The 22498-nt window shown below is 45.0% G+C and overlaps 1 protein-coding gene across 1 annotated transcript; it reads left to right on the top strand.

Moving 5' to 3' along the window:
* Positions 1 to 494: 494 nt before the first annotated feature.
* On the top strand, positions 495 to 11101 carry PRDM14 (PR/SET domain 14). The gene is made up of 7 exons (XM_074943058.1): positions 495 to 1068; positions 1377 to 1433; positions 1528 to 1685; positions 2014 to 2284; positions 4280 to 4482; positions 7242 to 7343; positions 10874 to 11101. The coding sequence occupies exons 1-7, from the start codon at positions 495 to 497 to the stop codon at positions 11099 to 11101; spliced, it is 1593 nt and encodes a 530-aa protein (XP_074799159.1).
* Positions 11102 to 22498: the final 11397 nt, after the last annotated feature.

Below are 22498 nucleotides of genomic sequence, written 5' to 3' on the forward strand. Positions count from 1 at the left end.
GATCGGGGCCACCCTGAACAGGACCCCGCCTTCTCTCCTCTCCCCACCCCCTTTCCTCTCTTCTCCTGTCCCGTCTCCTCTGCCCCACCTGGCTCACTGCGGGCTCTTGGACAGGTAGATTTAACAGAAGCCCCTCCCCAGCGCCAGCCAGGGCGCCCCATGGGGTAGTTTCCCGGCTGGCTGGCCGGCCTAGGGCCTGCGGGGAGCGGCGCCCAGGCAGGGGCAGAGAAGCACCTAGATCAGCTGGCTCCCCTGCTGTGCGGGTCCTGGTGCGCGCCGGACCGGGCTGCGGGCGCTGGGTATTTCCCTTGCTCCGCAGACTGGGCGCCCGAGCAGCAGCCACGTGCCCCCCATACCCCCGCGGAGGAAGGAGCCAGAGGCCCCAGTTATGAAGTGGCCTCTTCTTTCCCCCTAGGCCGGGCCGCTCCTTGTAAGAGGTGTCTCCCCTTCCCCACAGGTGCCCTCCTCTCGCCGGCGGCTCCGCGGGCCCAGCCATGCTTCTAGCCGGGGATCCTGCCTCCAAAGACCAGGCTTACGCGGGAGAGACCCTCAGGACCAGCCCGGGGGACATCGCCGCCTATTACCCGCCTCTGCTGCCCCCCGCCCAGTACCTGGAGGCCCTGGGGCGCCCTCCCGACCTCTTCCACCCGCTCAAGTCCCTGGGAAGGCTGCTGGCCACCTCCCCACCTCTGGCCCCCTTCGGCTTCGCCACGATCCCGGCCTTCCTGACCCGGCCCTCGGCCCTTCAGGGCGAGCCGCTCTACAGCACCCCGCCCCTCGGCAGCAAGCGGCCGGCCCCGGCGCCCTGGCCCTCCTCCGGGCAGGCATCGCCCCGCAGCAGCCGGGCCCCGCCAGCGGGCCCCCCGGAACCGCCCAGCCAGCCGGGCGAGCTCTTCCCCGGCCCCGCCAGGAAGGGCCGAGCGGCGGCCGCGAGCCGGCCCAGCGCCCAGGCGGAGCCGTGCCGCCCCTACAGCTTCAGCCAGGAGGATCTGCGCGCCGTGCTGTACGGGGCTGTGCGGGGCGCTCCGCACGCCGCCTCGGGGCTGCGGGTCCCCACTGCCAGCCTGGGTAAGGCAGCGCAGTGTCGGGTCCCCCGGGGGAGCGCTTCCCATTGGCCCCTGCCTCGGTTTGCCGAGTCCAGCCCCGCAGGCTGCTCGGCGCTTTGCGTGGACCCCAGCCCAAGGAGGTGAACGCCTCTGGGGAGCCCGGAGCCCGGCCCGGCCGGCGGGGTCACGGCTCCCCGGGTAGTGCCTGGCCCTGCAAACGCCACATCTCAGCGCTCAGCCGGGCCGGGCTCCCCGTCGCTGCTGCCCCGTGCAGTGTGTGGACAAAGGGCTCGCCTGGGCTAACCAGCGGGGTTCCTGTTCTGTTCGCAGGAGACGCCGAGTCTCACGCTCCGCTGCTGGACAGAGAGTCCCTCCAGTTACCCGAAGGTAGGTGGGACCCCAGGGCTCAGGTGCATTGGGGCGCGCTCGGCCGATCCCCTGATTAGATGGTCTGTATTTCTGGTTTCCTCTCGCCCTGCAGGTTTGTCCGTGTTGCAGACGCTGCACGGGGAACTTCTGCAGCTGGGGGTGTTCTGCACCCACCTCATCCCCAGGGGCGTCCGCTTCGGCCCTTTCCAGGGCAAAGTGGTCAACACCAGCGAGATCAAGATTTACGATGACAATTCCTTGATGTGGGAGGTAGATGGGCTCACCCCTGGGACATCACACTGGCTCGGTCGTTGCGTCGAAAGAAGGCTCTTTGTCTCCTTGCTACAGGGGGTGGTGGTTTGGTCCTCAGCACGTGCAGAAACATATGGAAAGAAAATAATCAAAGCCCCGCTATAACCTTTCCACTGACTTGAATGAGGCGTCCCAAAGAGCAACGACATGTTTCATGGCCCGCATATAGGCTTTATACGTGCAGGGATAGGTGTCAATTGGGTACAAACGGGTTACACGGGGGAAGATTTCTAACACGCGAAGTGCTAGGAAACCTGACTGGTTTCTTTCCCCATGTTTTATCCAGATTTTCGAAGATGGTCGCTTGAGCCATTTTATAGATGGGAAAGGAGCCTCGGGAAACTGGATGTCCTTAGTAAACTGTGCCAGGTTCCCAGAGGAGCAGAATTTGACAGCTATTCAGTGCCAAGGCCACATATTTTATGAAAGCTGCAAAGAAATCTTACCCAACCAGGAGCTGCTGGTGTGGTATGGAGACTGTTATCTGCAGTTCCTGGGCATCCCCATCAGTTTGAAAGGGGCGGCAGAAGGAAAGGGACCCCAGCAACAACCCGAAGGTCAGTGCCTGCACAGAGCCCTGGGGAAAGGGTTGTTATCATCGGCCTGTGGACCTGTACATTCTTTGTCAAAGTCAGTGATTATTTCGTTGTGATTATAATCACACAGCTGATTGTGTTCTGAATGTTTCATTTCGCTTTTGCTTAGAACAAAACCATTTAAAGTGAGTTGCAAACCATTGCAGATTCCATTTGTGTAAGAATCTCTATGCCTATTTCCAGTTATTTTACATGCATTCCAATCTCCGGTAAATAAATTAAGCCCTTTCCAACCTTTTCAGGGGGTGACAAGTTCTGCGTCCAATTCTCTACAGGGCAGAAACTTTCTACGGGATTTAGTTTAAATAGCACCATTAGATTAAAGACAATTAAAAGTCAAGGAAAAGGATCCATCCTTCCACTCCTTCACTTATTTGTTGAGATCTTAAAATCCCGAGGCAGAAATTCCCCGGAGGGGCTGAGAAGGCTGAATATTTATGACCAGGGTAGCTACCGACTCTGCGCAAAACTTCTCTGTGTGAAGTTTGCAACCGACTCGGATCGCAAAACAGGGATACAAACCCAACAGCCAGCTCCCCAGACTTCACGCCGTTTACTTCGGGGTTGCAGTCTTAGTTTTAATTTGCTCTCGGAATTTGTATTGTGAACAAAAGATGTAATTTAGCACATAAAATTTCTACAAATGGTGATTTCTGCCCGCAGAGAACTTGGAAACTAAGTAACTCATGGTTGGGGAATACGGTCCCGTTCTTAATCTATTTAAAATCAGTGGCAAAATTCCCCCATTGGCTATAATCGGCCTGAATCAGAAAGGAAACCAGAAATACAGACGATATTTGCCTGCTTTAAACATTCTGGCTCGCTTCCCCACACACGTTATTACCGTTGTGATCTTAAGTTGTAATTTTCACATTCACGTTTTTCTTAAAGGGGGCAGACAGTTTGGAGTCCCAAATCCTTCACAGTAACCAGATGGTGCCGGGAAAGATCTTGTGTCAGAAAAGCAGCTGTCTTGTAGCGAAGACAGGATTCCAAAGCGAATAAATAAAAGAGATCAGTTTTAGGTAGCAACATTGTATTCTATAGAAAAAATGTTGCATTCATATATATACATATGTCAGAATGATACTGTATGAATGTATCAGGGAGACAGAATCACTGAAGAATGGTCCAGCTGACCGCAGCAAGAACAAAAGGAAGTGATTCTGTGGACCTCTGAGTATCTAGTTAAGGTTGTTTAACCCTGACAGAGGATTCCATTTTAAGGCTTGACTCAAGAATACGATTTTGGATTTGTAACCAAGAGAGGAATTGATACTGAAGTACTTTTGTCATAGGGAGGAAACCAAGGAAATTGTTAAGATCTGTTTAAAAGACAGTTGAAACTTTGCGTCTGAAAACAAAACCACACACTTGTGTAGTACATAATTTACATTACTTTTAAAACTTCAAGCAACATCTGCAAATTGATTTTTAAGTGGCAAATGAAACACACATTGCCAATATCAATATTAGTAAGTATATAACCAAACCGATTTATCATGGGTAGGGGGCTGCTTTATGTTGCAAGAGTTCAAGTTTGCTTGGTCAGATATTAATGTGCAGTAGTTGTTTTACTTGGGGTGTGCATTCAGACGAGGAATGGAGATCTCCGTTTAGAGGTGAAAGCTTGACCCCATTGGAGTCAATGGCAAACGCCCAGTGATTTCACTGGGGCCAGGATTTCACTCAAGAAATATTTGCGCCACACTCTTGTAAAAAATATGGTAAAATGTAAGACCACAAAAAGGAAATTCACGAAGGTGCTTGGCAGACTTCACTCTAGTTTGTAAACTCCATTGTATTTTTCTAATTATGTTGTAATTCTTGTTTAAAATTATTGTAATTCTAAAAAGCTACAAGTGGGTTCCAGCTCTGAAAGACAATGACATTTGAAACTGACAGCTATTTACCTCGAAGTGTTTAAGTGACGGCACTTAACCTTGTGTTGCACAGAATCTGGCGAGAGTTACAAATGCGAGAGATGTGGAAAGGTATTTGCCTACAAATACTACAGAGACAAACATTTGAAATACACTCGCTGCGTAGATCAAGGAGACAGAAAATATCCTTGCCATCTTTGCAACCGATCGTTTGAAAAGAGAGACAGACTGAGGATCCATATTCTTCATGTCCATGAGAAACACAGACCTCACAAGGTAAGGATTGCATCTGTTTTGTTTTGTTGTGTTTTGTTCCCCTCTCTAAGTTTTCATCTCATACTCTGGGTGATGGTTCCTGTATGAAATCTAGGAGCAAACCCAAGGAATTGTCGTAGACCCTCCATCCCAAATGACAGTTGTAAATTACAATCCCTCTGGGATGCTTAAATGCTGACATTTAAAGAACATGTACACCTTGAAAGCATATCACCTGCTGGTACAATTCATACCACACCATGAAAGTACCTGCAGCTTTCCACGGGGCTCGCATTACAATGTGAACTCACCCAATGCCCGGGGTAGTTTGAAATGGACACGATCTGAAAGCGAAGTCAATGTCTTCCCAGTAAGACAAGCGGGAGGTGCATTTGGAGAGGACGAGACAAGGAAACCATGTTCTGAACGGTGATTTTAGATACCATGGCATGGAGATTTACTGATGAGTATAAAACATTTCACACTGTTAACATATAGAGCCCATGACGGTCAGAGTGTGAGGAAAGGTGGGACAAGGCTGGCTTTGAAGAGCATCCATCCTGTTATGGGGAAGACAGCGGGGGGGAAGGTTTCGTTGTATTTAATTTACAACCACGTATCCCTTTAAGGGTTACCAGGTTGTAAACTGTTTTGCTGCTTTTCTCTCTGAATTCCCAGCTCTGTTCCTCTAAAACCGCCCCTCTTGAGCAGAAGGGAGTTAAAAGTTTGATCTGGCACGGGCAGCTCTGAATCAAAACAATCTAGCAAGGCCAGTGCCGCTGGCTAGCCCGGGAGAGAGGAGGCTGCAGCCACAGCGAGAACTCCTGCTGCTCCGAAAGCCACAGGACAATGTTAACAGGAGTTCAGGGGTTTCTTTCTCTATGAGGCTGAGAGTTTTTCCCTTGCTGATTATATTTGTCCCAGTTAGCAAAGTCTGAGGGCTCAGGTTAGCCAGAGTGTCCGGCAGCTCACTTTCATTCCTACGTTATCCTAAACCGTCATGGTGTAGTGGTTGTCTGAACTGTTGTCATGGGATATATCATAAGGTTAATTATTCGTCTGTTTGGAGGCTGCGAGCAAGCAGCATGGAGGATTGCAGAGATGATCCTACCAGGAAACGGTCCACCCTCCTTTAGGAGGACGAATACTAGCACCGATCTGTATCAACTCAGACAATTACACTTCCTGACTCAGGGGCTTCCCACGATTGCTACGTGTTTGTATCCCATGAGACTCTAGCTGGAGCTTTGGGACTCTGCTTTCTCCTCATTTCAGCTAGATACTTTAAACAGGAAGGTGGCAACGGTTTAAATCTAAATATCTAGAATATTCTGTTATGGGAGCGAATCTATGTTGTGATATTTGGCTAGTCTCCACCAAATACCCTTCTGTAGCCATAGGCTTCTCTCAGATGCATTGGCAATGTAAAAACAAGGAATTTTCATAACTGCTCGGTCAGGATAACCTTCTGAATTTTGATGTGACACAACAGAATGATGTGTAATATTTCAACAACATCTCACTTTCATATGAGCTGAAACATCATCCTGACTATTTTATAGTTCCTCCTGAAATAAAGTGAACTTCCAGTGAAGGTTGTTCTAGCTAGATCAGCCATATTTCAATGTAATAACAGTAATAGTATCACACTGATTTAGAAATAGGGATAAGAGATTTAGATTAAAATGTGAGTTTATTAAATAAGAGTTTGGAAATGTTGTGTCATGGTTTTCTTTCTTTCTTTCTTTCTTTCTTATGCATTTTTCTTCTGTATGCAATTCACATAAAATGTCTAAACAGAAATGTCTTTCTTTCTGTTTAGACATTTAATGTGAATTGCATACAGAAGAAAAATATTGCAAGCCATAATCAGCAGAAGGAAAAATCCATGGTGCATAGACTTTACAGTCAGTTAAGTCAGAGAATGCTTTTAATGCAAAATGAGACCATATATGGTTTAAAATTTCTAATTTATTTTTAAAAATTACTCTGGTCATCACCAGTCCTGGCTGAGTTTATTTAATATTGTGGATGAGAATTTCACTCAGGCAAATCATAACTGAAAATTACAATTCATGTTGAAGTCCATGCCAGTTTTTCAGTACACTTCAATAAGCTTTGAACACAGGCAGCTACAGAAGATGCCCCACATTATTCAGATTATTACTTATTTTGTTAAAAGGAAGGCAGTGATCTTTCAGTTTACCTATGTGGGTGGGAATTCTGAAGACTGAATGCTCTTAGGATTGAGCCTTGGATAGTATAATGACATTTATGAACACTTTTTTTAAAATATAAAAATAGTCTTTTTTCAAAAATGAAAAATTAAAAATATATTTTTTTATTTCGTTGTGGTTTTTTTTAATGATAATATTTATTACCCCGTTACCATTATTGAAATGATGGCAGAAAAATGTTCACTTACCAAAAACACAGGTTTTGGCAAACAAGAAATGTCTATAATGTTTTTGATTAAAATTTAATTTTAAAAAAATTGACCATTTTTGGAAAAATGTAAAATGGGTCAATTTTTAACCCCACAAAGTGGAAACAACTTGGAAATTGCCCATGCTTTTACATTTGTTTTTGACCACCTCTAATAAATATACATTAAAACATTTTGCCACTTATGAGTTAAATTGATTATATTTGTTAGATTTATGAGTGTGTGTGTGTGTGTGTGTGTACACCTCTCTATCATTTTCACCAGTTATTGGCTTGTACTCTGACAGGAAATCCTTAGCTCTTGTGTGTCTGTGTTAACTTTGTTTTCCCTCTAGTGCTCAGTATGTGGGAAGAGTTTTTCTCAGTCCTCCAGCCTGAACAAACACATGAGGGTGCACTCCGGAGAGCGGCCCTACAAATGTGTGTACTGTAACAAGGTAAAGGAAAATCAAATCCTCTTAAGAGCTCGCTTTCTCCCATAGCTTACCTGTAGATTTTCAATACTGCACAGTGTGACCGGGTGCTTTTCTTTGTAGTTCTTTTTAATTATGTTTTCTATTTCAGGTACTATGAGCCTCTTTTTATAGGTTTTTCAAACCACCCAAAGAAATGAATCCACAAATTGGCTAAAATTATGACTTTGTTTACTTAAGGAGAACTGTATTTAAAAAAGAAAGTGGAATGGTGTGGGAAGGATGGTCCTCTGGCTCGGGCCTCTTGAGAATGTGTTCAGTTCCCACTTCAACCACAGATTTCCTGTTTGACCTTGGGCAAAATACTTCATCTACCTTGTGCCTCAGTTCTCCATCTGCAAAATGGAGTTAATAATAGATCTTACCTCACAGGGGGAGGTATGAGGATGAAAGCTATCAATGCTTGCGAGGGGCTGAGATACTATGGTGGATATCTAGATAGAAACATATGGTTTGAACCACTTCATGGGTCCTTATTGGCTCTCCTTCAGCATCAAGTAGTCCTTGAGCTTATTAGCACTACTTGATGAGTAAGATGCTCTTGGTCTGCTTCATGGGCCTGATCCTGCAACTCCTATTCATATGAATAATACCTACACTGAAGTCAGTAGGGCTATATGTGAGTAACAATTACTCACATGATTTAAGTTTTGTATGAGGCATCTGTACACAGGCAGTTCTTTGAAAGAGCCAGTTAGAAAACATATGATGCATAGCTTTGTTTAAAAACCTCAACTTCTAATACTGTTCCTGCTAATAATCTAACCACTTCCTTCCATGGCTTGATATGACAAAGATGCAGTGAGAAGGAAGACTTGTTACTGATCAGAGCTTGCATAATACATTTTAGTGGAAAAACCCATGGAAGGAAGCTTTGGGGAGGAGATTTCTGTTCCTCTCCTATTGTTCCATCAGGATGTGTGTGGGGTTTGTGTCTCACGGAATAGATAACTGAAATTTGGTGATCTTCAGGGATCAATGCATAGGCGTGGGAAATAGTAGTGTGGGGGTGCTACAGCACCCCCAGGTTTTATGTGGGGTCCTGGCTGCGCACGTGGGGTCCCGGCTGCTGGCCCCACGCCCGGGGTTCCGATCCTGGCCCCATGCCTACCCCCTGCTGTGGCCCCAGCCTCGGCCCCTTTACCCCTGTTCCTGCCTCCCCATGTCTATACTAGAGACTGTCCAGTGCTACAACTGGACCAATGCACAGCTGTAAGATCTCCTGTGGTAGATGCCAACAGGAGAGAGCTCTCCCATCGCCCAATAAGCGGCGGTAGCTATGTCAGCAGGAGAGCATCTCCCACCAATACAGTGCTGTCCATGCCAGTGCTTCTGTCAGTGTAACTTATGTCACTCGGGGTTTGTTTTTTTCTCACCCCTGAGCAATATAAGTTACATCGACAAAAGTGGTAGTGTAGACATAGCCCTAGTCTGATCTGCCAACAAGAGACTCCCTGGGACTCCTTTTGGGACTGCCAGAGCTCAGTGCTGAAAGAAGTCCAACGCTACACAGAAGGATCTATTCTCTCACTCTGGTAGAAGCCCTGCCACCTGTACTCATGACCAGCAAACTAAGGATGAAATTTCACTTCACACAAGAGGTTGGGGTGCCAATGTCTGGGAGAGCAAAACACAGACAAAAGGAGTTTTGTAGCCGCAGCGGGAGACAGTCAGACCACTGCACCTGTTGGCAACAATTTGTATACAAAAGTAACTTCTCATTAAAAGCATATCAAGCATTTCAGCTGAGACTTCTGCATCGACTGTAAACCACTGACAGGACAGACTGTCCCTGCGCATCCTGAGTCTTAGCAATGTTCACAGCTACCTTTCAACCCAGACCCAGTTCTGCACAGATCACTAGTTCTCATACTGTAGGATGCAGTTCTCCCAGGGAGCTACCAGTAGATTTCTGAGGCGGTGCAAGTCTCTCTTCGTAATTCTCTACCATTCCAGAACATTAGTTGCTCCTCCTAAACACTCATAATTTCTCTTGCCTCCCCTAACCTACTACTACTGCTCCAAAGTAACCTTGCTTTTTCTGGCTCAGCCGGTGCAGCTGCAGCCTTCATAGAATCATAGAATATCAGGGTTGGAAGGGACCTCAGGAGGTCATCTAGTCCAACCCCCTGCTCAAAGCAGGACCAACACCAACTAAATCATCCCAGCTAGGGCTTTGTCAAGCCGGGGCTTAAAAACCTCTAAGGGGATGGAGATTCCACCACCTCCCTAGGTAACCCATTCCAGTGCTTCACCACCCTCCTAGTGAAATAGTGTTTCCTAATATCCAACCTAGACCTCCCCTGCTGCAGACGAGGAAAGTGAGGCATGGAGAAATTCTAGTAACTTGCTCAAGGTGACAGTGGACGACTATGGCAGAGACTGATGCAGAATTGAGGTTACCTGACACCCAGTCCTGTTCCTTAACAACAAGACCCTTCCTTCTTTCTCTTTATAATATATACCCCCAAGTTCCTTTGCACTCTGAGTATCAAATCAAATGATCTAGAGGTGCAGCTCTGCTTGGAAAGCAACGGCTGTTGGTGGTTAGGTGAAGAAGGGATTTGTGGGTAATGCAGCTACACCGATTTATAGCACCTGAGGAGATAGCCAATATTTTTCTTGTGGGTGGGTGAAAGGGTAGTTATTTGTTATGTTCAATTGATTCTGCTGGTCTGTTAGAAATATGCTGAAGGCATGTTCCGTTGAGTACGGAGAGAGAGCAGGGTTGGGAGCTGTTTCCTTCAAGGAAAGGAGTAAGGAATGTTGGGTGGTGGAGAAGGAACAAAATTAATTTGCCTAAGAAAAAAAAGAGAAAAATGAGCCCCCTTCGTTCTAGTCTGCTGAATTCCGACCCTGGATATGTGAGTGCCAAAAAGGCAGCGTTAGTTGTGGTAACACAATCTTTTCTTTCTTTTTATGAATTTAAATGAGACCCTTTACAGAAATACAAACTAGATTTCTTTTGTGTGGGTTACGTTCTTGAAAACAAATACTGGAACAAGAGAACTGGGGTAAAAACCCCCAGTGTCTAATAAACACACAGCTAATTAAAGACATTATTGACCTGACCCAGCCTCCTTTGACACATGGAAAATATATGCTGGTGTCTTCCGGTCAGAAATGTTTTCATTGTAACTGGTGAGCCGGATTTTCCTCCCACACAAGTGTAAGGAGTCCACTGACTTTTGGTGGCGTTAGCTCTGACCTATGCTCAGTGGGGTAGGGGACATGGGAATCAGCCCCTGCGAGTCCTGCTTCTATGGCTTCATTTCTGAATGAGCAGAATAATCTAAGGGCTGTTCCAGCAATGGAGATTCTGTTGCCCTTCTGATGGGGAACAGATTGACTGATGCTTCAGTATCATGCTAACCTTCCTATGTACGTCTTCAGTGCTGGGCGGGGGTGGAGCCTTTAGGAGATTGTTTTCTAGACAATTGTCTAACCGCTTTTAAACTCGTTTCTCCCCCCCTCCACGCCGACCTCCTCTTCAGGCATTCACAGCCTCCAGCATCCTGCGCACTCACATCCGCCAGCACTCGGGAGAGAAGCCCTTCAAGTGTAGACACTGCGGCAAAGCCTTTGCCTCCCATGCGGCTCACGACAGCCACGTGCGGCGCACACACAGCAAGGACAAAGGCTGCACTTGCGCTGTCTGCGGCAAGAACTTCCTGGAGCAGGAGGAATTCCGATTCCATATGAAGTTCCACGCTGCTCTTTAGCCAGCAGCCCTGCGTTTGGAGCTGCATGTAGCTGTGTTTGCTGTGTACGTTTCAGAAGATGTGTTGGAGACGAGCCCGGGGCCCAGGCATCATTCACATCCCCTCATGGATGGCTTGAGTGGTGCCTTGGCCTTGTGCTGGGACCCCCACAGGGGCGCATGTCCCCTCAGATCAATGTCTCTTACGTGAGTGTCACCATGAATGTTTTTGTGCTTCCAATGTGATGTCTCCATGGACTGTCCAGAATGATGTGCAGAAACTCCTTTGGCTGTGTTGTTATGGGGTGCATTTTGTAAAACAGTGTAGTCCGTGTTTACTTTTGGGGTCCACCCCAGTGCTGAAGCTTATTTTCCCCTGTTAGCTGGTTACTATTTTATGAAGTGTATCGTTCCGGCCATTTTAATGCCCGTTTAAGGCACAAGTCTATTTCTGTGAATGAATGTGAGCTGGCTGTGCTGTGTGTTGCATGCTCAAGCAGGGCATGTGTTTCTGGCCATTTAGCTCCATATTCCGTGGCATATTGGCTGAGAAAAACACTGGGGACATCCTGCTGGGGCTAGACCATTCCATGCAGGGGCAGAGTGGAGCCCACATACCCCAGCGGGAGCAGTAGGACGCAATCTGCTTCAGGAAGATTAGAGCCCAAACATGCAAAGGGTGCGTGCTTGGTACTAAATAGCTGTGGCCACCCAGCTCTGCTGGCCAGTGCAGGCTGGGGATGGAGCTATGGTTCCGCCTCCTTTCCATCTCATTAGGGGAGTAGAGTGAAAGCAGGCCCCTAGCTTCCCAGGTTATGGGGGCTGCAATTCTGTTGGCTCTTCTATGAGTCAGTCACATAACTAGGAAAAGGCTGCATACAGCCTCTGCTTTGTGCACCCAGGTAGGGCATGTCTACACAGCAACTAGACACCCACAGGCCGACTCCTGGGGGGCTGTTTCATTGCTGTGTAGAGTTGTGGTCTTGGGTTGGAGCCCGAGCTCTGGGACCCTCTCATCTTGCAGAGCCTTGAAGTCTAACCAGCAACGGAACAGGCCTGCAGCCCGACCCCTGCAAGCTCGAGTCATCGGCACAGGCCAGCTGCGACTTTTTCTTTGCGGTGTAGATAGACCCATAAGGGCCAGGCACAGTCTGGCTGCAGTTCTTTTATGTGAGTACTTTCCCTTGTCTGTATGGCATAGAAATGTTCTAGTGCATCAGACCATGTCAAGGCAGGTAGCATCTGTGAAAGTTTTTACCTCTCCTGCTGTTCTGTATAGGGATCACTTGGATCCTGACACTGAAATCTGGATCCTTTTATACTTTCTCATAATGCTTACTGCATTATTATTATGGTGCTGCTATTGGGTGCTTGGTTTTGTTTTTTTAGTGTAATTCAGGTAAAACAGAGTTTATAAAAACCCAATTCTGCTACTTTAGCAGAGTCCCCTATCTCCATTATGGCAACGGGCATATTGGTCTAAATATAAGCTCTGAAGTACATGATGGGCCCAGGAATTCTTGATGATGTTAGTTTTGAGATATATGCACTGAGGGTCAAATCCCACAAACTCTCTGCTTGCAGGATTCACATTGGAGTAAATGGGAGTTCCACATCCTGAGTGAAGACCTGATCCTCCATTTCCTATTGAGGTTTCTTCAATCCGTCATTGATTTTTCTTAAGCAAAATTGAAGCCTTTGTTTCTATAACTCTAAATGACCTCCAGGGGAGCTGTTGGGTGCTGTTAAAAAGCCCACTTATTTCGGCAGCTAAGTATCGATTTAGGATATTTATTTCAGGCTCCTATTTTTGAAAATCTTGGCCTTGTGTGTGTGTGTGTGTGTGTGTTTGTTTTATTCCTTTTCATCCATCTTGAAACTAAAGAAGGGCCCAAACTAAAACCCGAGATCTTGTCCCTTTCTACTTATTAGGTGTGTTGCAAATCTGACCCTGGATCCTGATCTGAGTTTTACCAATGGCCTGTTTTATAACAGACTGAACCAATCACTCTTGATTAAAAAGTTAGATTCCAAACTTTGGAGAGTCCAAAATCCAGATTATGCAGCCACATAAAGTGAAATCCAAAGTCCTAACAGAATTTTTTTTCTCTCTTAAACACACAGGGTGAAATCCAGTCTGGTGTAGAGGCTCAGCAAAGGGCGTATGCACTAGGTATGTCCTGCTGAAGTTGGGGTGGGGACACCTAATTGGTGCAGCGGCCTTGGGGTAGCCCTTTGCACCAGTATGAATTTCACCCACAGATTACCTGTGACTGGGGAGCTGCAATTCTTTCTTTTACTTTTTAAAGAAAAACAAAGAGAATTGACACATCTGTTTAAAAACCTCTTCCCAGCCCAGTAAGGATTTACATGGACTTTACACACAAATAATGGAGAAAGATGGATCACATTTTGAGCCTACAAACCTTGACAGTGTCCTTTTAAATATGTCACAGAGCTAGAAAAATGTTGCTTGCATGTTTCATTACACTAGCCAAATAATATGTATATACTGATTTGCACTAATATTTCTATTTATTGTTGCACACTCATGGTTTTCATGGATAAAAATCTTGCAAGGAATATTTATAAAATGATTTAATTGTAAATGAAATATTTAGGTTCAGCATTAGTTAATATGTAGGCAATATAGGCAATAAAGTATATATGTGTTGGGGAAAGTGGATGAAGGTTTTGTTTGTTTTGGAATATTTTGCACATATTTTGGTACCAAAGATTCTTATAGCATAGAAAGGACACATTAAGAGTCTGAATTTCTAAGTGCTGAACTGATGAAATTCCCTCCCATGCAGACAGCCAGCACAGAGCTCATACATTACTCAAGTCATGCTGAAGTATGGTTAGGGGGCTTATATGGGACTTCACTTGCTGGCCCTCTGCACAGAGGTGATTTTCACCCTTGTAGAGAACTCCCATTCACAAAAATGGGAGTTTGGTGTGTGAAGACCTTGTTGGTTCAGGCCCTTAATTAACTCAGGATTCTATGAAATCATCAGCTACCTCAACAATGAACCAAATGTGTCTCACTTACTAAGAATTGACTAGAAGTGCTGTGAAATGCGTACAGAGGTTTCCCGGGTAGGTAACGCTCCTCATTGCACATATGTGAGGATTATTTATGGAACTGTGGTGCCACATTGTTTGTAGTCCTTTAGTTATATATACTTTCCTCTGGTAGAAAGTTACACTTCGTACGAAAACACAAGCCGTGGTTTTGAAACTCTCTGAGGGGTTTCACGTTTGCTTCTGATTGTACGTATCCTGTTTGTTATATTGCATTTTGAGCCTGTAAATCTTCGTGTTTATGTTAATTGTTAAGAATGCTACTGTGAGATTAATGCAGAAGGCACTCAAACAAAATAAATGCTATGAGGTTCTGGCTTTTAGGAGAGGGCTGGAGAGTTTTTCTGGTCGATTGGTTCTACACGTATTTACATTCTAAATCCTTTTTCAGAAATGTAAAATGAAGCAATTGACATCTTGGCAAACTCAGCTAAATGCATCTTGAGTGTAAATCACACATCCCCTATATACAGCTGGAGCAACTGGTCTCTGTGCTGGGAATTAAGGGCTGGCTTGATGGCAGTTGACTTCAGTGGGAGGTGAGGCTGCCCAGTGCTTTCCAGGAATGGGCCTAAATGGGTATGCATGAGTTCTGGCCTCTGAATCATGGATCCAGCTCACTCCCACTTGTGAATAATGCAATGATCCCTGGCTTATGCCAGTAAAAGCCTTTTGCCATGCCAAATATAAACATGTGTGGAGAATCCCAATTCTACCTGCAATTCCCATCACACAGCACCTGAAATGTGATCGTCTCTGGGATGGAGGGTGGCAACCGACTAGCACACTACACAACAGTGGAGAAAGGAAATAAAGCCGCGTGGCTCTGCAGAAGACAGCAAACATGAAAGCAGCTTGAATTGCTCCCCGAGTCCGAGGGTGGGCCAGTGCTGTTAGTTCTTAGTCTCTGCCAGGGGAAATGTAACGATTGTCAAAGTAAGCATATGCACGTGCCTTGGGGTTCCTGCAGCATAAAGCAGGAGAAAGATGAGGCTTATATTAGGGAATGCTCCTTTGACCTTCTGTAGTCTATGGATGTCATGTTTGTGTACAGTGTGCTAATGCTTCCTTCTAGAGGATTTAAATTGTAGAAGAATGTTTGCCCCTTCTGTTGAAATGCTGCCAGGAGCCTGGCAAATGAATAGCCCCAGACGGCTCCGCTGCGAATGGGATTTCATGTCCACGTATTGGGGGTGGGGAGGTTGTGCTCAGGGAGGGGTGCGTTGCACTTTTTCATCTGGCATATTCTCTGAAGGATTGCTTCCTGTAAATGTAGCAAGGCACTGCCATTAAAGCAGCTGTGCTGTTTGTCCAATTTAAGGGAGAATATTCATGACAAAGCTAATCGTAAAGTCTCAGGATCCTTTCTCCTGGGATTAGCCCAGCTGTTAGATCCCTTTGCACCAAATAATTAAATTCTCCTGCTAGCCATATCTGAGGTAATATGTAAAACACAGCACTTCTATCCAGCTGCCTTAACAGAAACTAGGAGGAATCTTTGGTTAACATACAAAATTGTATGTTACAGATCCTAGAGGAGGTTTGCAGGGAGTTCTCTGGGACCAGGTTTTGGACCAAATACTGTAGCATCCTTTAAGCTCAGGCGAAATGACCGTGGGACTTGCCTTATCACACACAGCTTGTGGTGGTCTGCCATTTTTTGCCATGTCTGGGAAGAGAAGTGCCTGAAAATGGGAGGGGTAAGTCAAGTCATCATGATAAATCTAACCTTTGAGAAACTAATTGATTTAAGTGCTTTGCTTTATCTGTGTAAAGGTATTTTAAATGTTAAATAGGAGGTGATCTAAATAGAAACCAGAGGGTGATGGCAATCTCAGCCCTTTCCTTGGGTTTCAGGGGCAGGGGAGTGTATAACCTCTGAAAAGGCACATTGTGAATGACAATAGAGAGACTACAACAATAAGATGGTCCTAAAGCTCTGCCTGACAAGTGCAACAAAACAAAAGCCACTCCAGTGACATCTGCTGCCCTTTGGCTGTGTCCAGCATGCTACCAAATGTTCAAATGCTTTTTTTCTCCTTCAAAGCACTATCCTGTTGTATTCAGTGGGGGAATGAGTGAAAGACTAGGCAGTTAAGTACCGTGGAAAGCAGCTTAGTGAATTACAGATAATGCAGCAAACAAATATTGATTAAGCCAAACTGTTCATTAAACAAGGGAAATCATTTTACCTAGGGGGCCCGAGTGTGGGGTGTTCTCTCCACCTGACAAGATTCTCTGCAATCTCCTATTTAGCCCTACAAACACTTTGAAACTTTCTCTCTTACAAACTTGCTAACTAACTCTCTCTATCACACACACACACACACACAAAATTTCACCCACCCTGCCCAGCAGCAAATACAGGGGCAGTGGGAGACGTACGACTGGTTTCCTATTGCTCTGCTCGTAGAACAGCCTCAGGGCTGACAGTCCAAATCTGCATTTCCATAGAGACTTGAACAAACCATCTAAGTCCTCCATTCAGCTGTCATCCATGTACCAAAACAAAACAATTTATTTGGCGATCTTTCCCCCGATGCTCTCATAAGTGACCACGGGAAAGTAAAGAGACAAGGTGGGCGAGGTGATAGCTTTTATTTGATTAGCTCACCCACCTTGTCTTGCTAATATTCTGGGACCAACACAGCTACAACTACACTGCATACATGGAAAAGTAAGGCATGAAATCACTGGCACATATTCAGGTGGAAACCTTCTACAAGGAAGAGAAATCAGGCTACAGATCCAGTGGGAAATGTCCCAAGTGTTATTCTGATGCCTGATTCAAAACCTGATTGTTGCTTTTAGAACAACCGACTCCCACAGTAACAAAGAGGTACCCACTGTGTTTCTTCTACACCGGATTCCATGGCATTCCGATCACAGTGATCAGTGCAATATGGAAACGTGGATTAGATTAAATACATTCAATCTTCCCTCCCTGCTCTGCTTCTCCTCTGCCCGCCCTCCACCCCGCCCCCCCAGAAGCCAGTGTTAAAAACACAGAATTGGAGAAAGAGATGTTGATCCTCTAACCCCTTCCTGCTCCTGGCAGAGTCAGTACCAGACATTCCACTATGGAACCCCAGGCAGCACCTGGTGTAATGGTGAAAACCCAGGACTGGAACTCAGGAGGCGTAGGCTCTATTACTGTCTGGGTTGTGTCACCTTGAGTAAGCCACTTAGGCCAAGGTTTTAAAAAGTGATGTTGGGTGTCCAGCATAAGAAGACATCTTAAAGGGGACTGATCGTCAAAGGGTAGGTGCCCAATACTTTCTGACAAAGGGCCATTTAGAGGTGAGTCAGGTTGGGCACCCTCAATTTGAGGTATGCAGAATCACTTGAATTCTTTTCACTTTTCAGTTCCTCAGCAATACGGAGCAATAATACATAGCCCCTGTTTATACCAAGTTTCTTTGCACTAGTGTAGCTACATCAATTTAGACACACTGGTGGGAACCCCGAATGTAGCTGAGTGGGACACAGGCTTGCATTCCTGAGACTTACTCCAGTTTATCTCAGTAATTTGCCCGAGTAAATCACACAGGTACTAGCCCCATCTTGCACCAGATGAACCCAGCTACAATGTGGGGGTCGAAACAGCATCCCTACAAACATGAAAAAATCTTCGGTCTGGCCAGTGCCTAGGGTCTGAGTGCCATGGGGCAGGGACTGTATTTGCCTACAGGTTTGTACAGCGCCTAGTACAGTGGGTCCCCTATTCTGACTGGCAATGGTGGATACTGCTGTAATATTAAATTTTCGTGCTGATCCTGTTTACCCTGTAGGGGACTAGTAGGACATCATTCAAGTGCATGTGAAGCCTTTAAGATTCTGAATGGAAGGTGTTAGAGAGGCACAAAATATATCATCACCATGCTGCAAAGGGGACAGGGAGAGAAAGCCATTCTCTGTGGCCTTCAACTGACTTCAGAGGTTTTCAGACTTGTCAGTAGAGATGCAGGAGCTAGAAAAACACATTTCATGGATAAAAAAATAAAATCTAAATTAACCTTTCAGTAGTAGAGAACATTTCCTCTGTCTATGTCAACTTAGGATTTATTGCCACTATTGTATTTAACTGGGCCTACTTTTAAGTATCTCTCTAGAACTAGTTTCAGAGTAACAGCCGTGTTAGTCTGTATTCGCAAAAAGAAAAGGAGTACTTGTGGCACCTTAGAGACTAACCAGTTTATTTGAGCATGAGCTTTCGTGAGCTACAGCTCACTTCATCGGATGCATAGCATGTAGCTTCTGCAGTTTCCACAATATGCTATGCATCCGATGAAGTGAGCTGTAGCTCACGAAAGCTCATGCTCAAATAAACTGGTTAGTCTCTAAGGTGCCACAAGTACTCCTTTTCTTTTTTCTCTAGAACTAGGGTCACTGTAAACATTAAAATCAATATTAAGCCAAAGAGGAAATGACCCCGGATTATAGTCAAACAATAGATCCAATTCAAAGATATGATCTCTTAGGTGACTTCAGGATAGCAACCCCGTGAGAGAGACTGGGCTGAACTCATGCTGAGTGTAATCCCAGTGAAGTCAATGGAGTTGCCCCAGGGTGATATTGACCCAATACATCTCTGTGATTTGCTGTACAGGGCAGCAGACAAGACACCAGGCCTTTTGGCAGGGTGCTAAGCACTGTACTCTGTGTGGGTTTAAGGGAGTCTGGCCTTTTTGCCTTACTTCCTCCCATCTGCTCCCAATGCTGACTGGGGAATGATGACACTCCCTGGAGACAACGTGTTTGACCCACAGACTCTCTCTAAGTGGCTACCTGTCAGTTTCCATTTCAGCCCCACCTTACTGTTTACAGGAGTGCTGACCACTAGCTGACATATTACCTGTATTGATTCTCTAATAGCTGTCAAGGTGGAGAGAAAGACTATTCTAAGACAAGCTCTGAGCTCTTAGCTGAGTGGGATCATAAACGCCCCATTAAAGGTTTCATTCAATAACAATCTTTACTAAAGTAAATGGACATCAGTGGCCTCCCACTCAAACCCCCTAATGCAAGGGCCATTATAAAATGGGAAAGCAGCCCTGAAGCAGCCTGATTGCTGCAGTATCAGTTTCAACAACATTTTCCAATGATTCCTTTAATGAAAAGCTGATGTTTTTTTCAGGGCCCTGAACCACCAAGGAAATGAGCAAAGCATCCATCCATCTTTTAGAGCTCGCCAGCTCTCCGTACGGCTGATTTTGGCAACCACATCCGTCAATATGTAATTACAGTTTATAAATGTAGCTCTGGGTAAGAAAGCCGGGTAGCAGCTTTAGCTGTAGTAGTAAATATTTATATTAGAGTTGCACCCAAAGACCCCAGTCAGGATTAGTGCCCCATTGTGCTGGGTGCTGCACAAACCCAGGGAAAAGACAATCTCTCCCCTGAAGGGTTTGCATCTTTCTCTAATATGCATCCGCATTAAAAATATAGACACGGGGCCCGTGCTGGTCTAACTCTGCTCCCTCTGAAGTCAGTTAAGCAGGCAGACCAGTGCTGAGTGCTTTTGAGCCTAGTGCATGGTGAGCCTGGTGTTGCCACTGACTGCCATGAGCTTTGGCTCAGCCCCACTCTGAAACTGTATGTAAAGATGATTATATTTATAAGGCCATGTCCACACCAGCAAAACTTAAGTCGCTCCGGGGTGTGAAAAAACACACCCCCGAGTGACATACATTTTGCTGGCACAAGTAATAGTGTGCACAGCGCTATGTGGGCGGGACAGCTTCTCCCACCAACATAGTTACTGCCGCTCACTGAGGTGGTTTTATTATGTCGACGGGAGAGCTCTCTCCCCTTGGCATTGAGCAGCTACACGAGCAGTCTTACAGCGGCGCAGCTGCATCGGTACAGCTGTGCTGCCAGAAACTCGCTAGTGTAGACATGACTTTGGTCTGGGCTAGATTTTCCCTTAGCCCCCTCCGATGCGTCTAAGCATTAAGCTCTTTCCTTTCCTTGTCAGTTTAAAAAAGATGTAAGAATCCTCTGAACAAAACTGTATCTGATGTAGAGTTACCGTCTGAAGACCACACAGGGGAAATGTCCACAGTGAAAATTAGTTATGAAAAAAACACATGGCAGAATTCATGCCCCAGAGGGGAAATTTCCTGGAAGGGTGACATACACATTTGATTTTTTACTTGTTGACTTGCATCCCTACATCTCAGCTGTGCTCCTGCAATTGACGCTGTAGGTTTAAATCAGGGATAGGCAACCTATGGCATGCGTGCCAAGGCGGCACGCGAGCTGATTTTCAGTGGCCCTCACGCTACCCGGGTCCTGGCCACCGGTTCGGGGAGGGCTCTGCATTTTAATTTAATTTTAAATGAAGCTTCTTAAACATTTTAAAAACCTTATTTACTTTATGTACAGCAATAGTTTAGTAAATTATTAAAGACTTATAGAAAGAGACTTTCTAAAAACATTAAAATGTATTACTGGCACGCAAAACCTTAAATTAGAGTGAATCAATGAGGACTCGGCACACCACTTCTGAAAGGTTGCCGACCCCTGGTTTAAATAATAAAAAAAATAAAGGCTGGGGTGGGGTTCACACCCAAGGAACTAGAAGAGATTATCCTTGTTTGGTTTTCTTTGTGGAGGATAGTTGTCCCAGGATATTTGTGAAACAAGGGGGATGAGGGAATATCTTTTATTGGACCAATGTCTGTCTGTTGGTGAGAGAGACAAGCTTTTGAGCTACACAGAGCTCTTCTTAGGAAATTTGACTCTTTCACCAACAGAAGTTGGTCCAATAAAAGATATTACCTCACCCACCTTGGTTTTCTTATAGCAGAAGAAGGAAGGAGACCTTGCAAAGTGCAGGTGCCAGCTAAGGATCCTTTTAGAAGGATTGGGGGAATATCAGAGATTGAGGGGAAAGGAATCCGGCATGTGAATAAAGATTTTTTTCCAAGTGAAACTAAGCCACACACTATCAAAAAAGTTGACTAAATTGTCAGCCTCAGGAAGCTGCATTCTGAGATTAAATCTGGGATAGAAAGATTCTGCTCAGACTTCGTTTTTAAATTCCTTTTGTATTTCTATCTGTCTGTCATATTCAGCACCTTATTATTGTATTTCACACAAGGGGTTAACTTTCTTTTACGTGGCTTATATTCCTGTTAGCAAGCGTCTTGGTGCTGGTTAAAGCGAGTAATTCACAATGGATATTTATTCAAGAGTTGTAGCCGATCCTTTTTTGTTTTTGTAACTGTAAGGCACAAGCAGTGGGCCTTCAGTGACAAAAACCGTACAGCTTTTACGGCATTGATTGATTCAGTCTAGAGGGAACAGTTTTGGCTGGAATGTAATTATGATAAAAGGGTTCTATGGGAGGTTTAAGGAACGGAAAGTTTCTCCTGTGGATGAGGAAGCATTGTTTAATTTTTGAAGCAGATTCAGACTGTAAGGATAACTAAAATAACTGTTAATGTTTTAAATCGCCTCAAACCATCTGTGCTTTTGATCAATGGCACTTCAGTTTAATTATGTCTGTTGTGTGGACGAACTATACCCTTGTTTTCTCATTAAAAGCAATAATAAGAAAATCAAAAGTGTTATAAAGGTCTTTTAAGCTTTACCTATTTTCTCTCTTTTGAATCTGTGGTTTTGGGCCCAATCTTTTGGAAGCAAGAGAATTTCATTCATTTAGTACAAACTGTAAATTTCTGGTTCTGAAGTAGTATTAAAACATGTTGGATTTAAGACAGAAAATGTTAACTTGTAATTTTGTAATATGCTTTTTCTACAAAAAATCAAGTGCACCTCTACTTGGCTCTGTAATACTCAAATTAGACTAGATACTAATATGCAGGCTGCCACAAAGTTACAACCAGAGTGTTAAAATCAAAGTGAAATCATTCAAAGACCCTCCTATTTGCTGCTATTTTAATCCACAGTGTCCTATGTGTTGCATTGATAATCCCTTACTATGTGTTACATTTAGTCAGTGTTTTGCATGTATACTTGCCACTCCTACCAGAGTATAAATGAAGGTGTGATTTACATCTTGTGATAGAACCGGTATGCATATGTTAAATAAAAACGTCTTGGAAGATTCAGGACTCGGAGGGTGGTCCTGTGGTAAACCAGGCGATATTGACTGACTATTACAGAAAACAGATACCAGAGCTAATAGTTATTTTCATACCTGATGCTATTTCTGTCCTTGAGCGCTTTGTAAAAGTTAATGAGTGCAATAGAGTTCCCCACCATTGTGGTTTCTTTTCAAGAGATACTGTGGCTTTACAACCAGGTACTCAGTGCCTTCAGTTTATTTCCAAGCACAACTTGAAAGGATGCTGGGCAGATGACTTGA

This window comes from Natator depressus, chromosome 2, assembly GCF_965152275.1.
Source record: "Natator depressus isolate rNatDep1 chromosome 2, rNatDep2.hap1, whole genome shotgun sequence".
In the NCBI taxonomy this organism is placed as follows: domain Eukaryota; kingdom Metazoa; phylum Chordata; order Testudines; family Cheloniidae; genus Natator; species Natator depressus.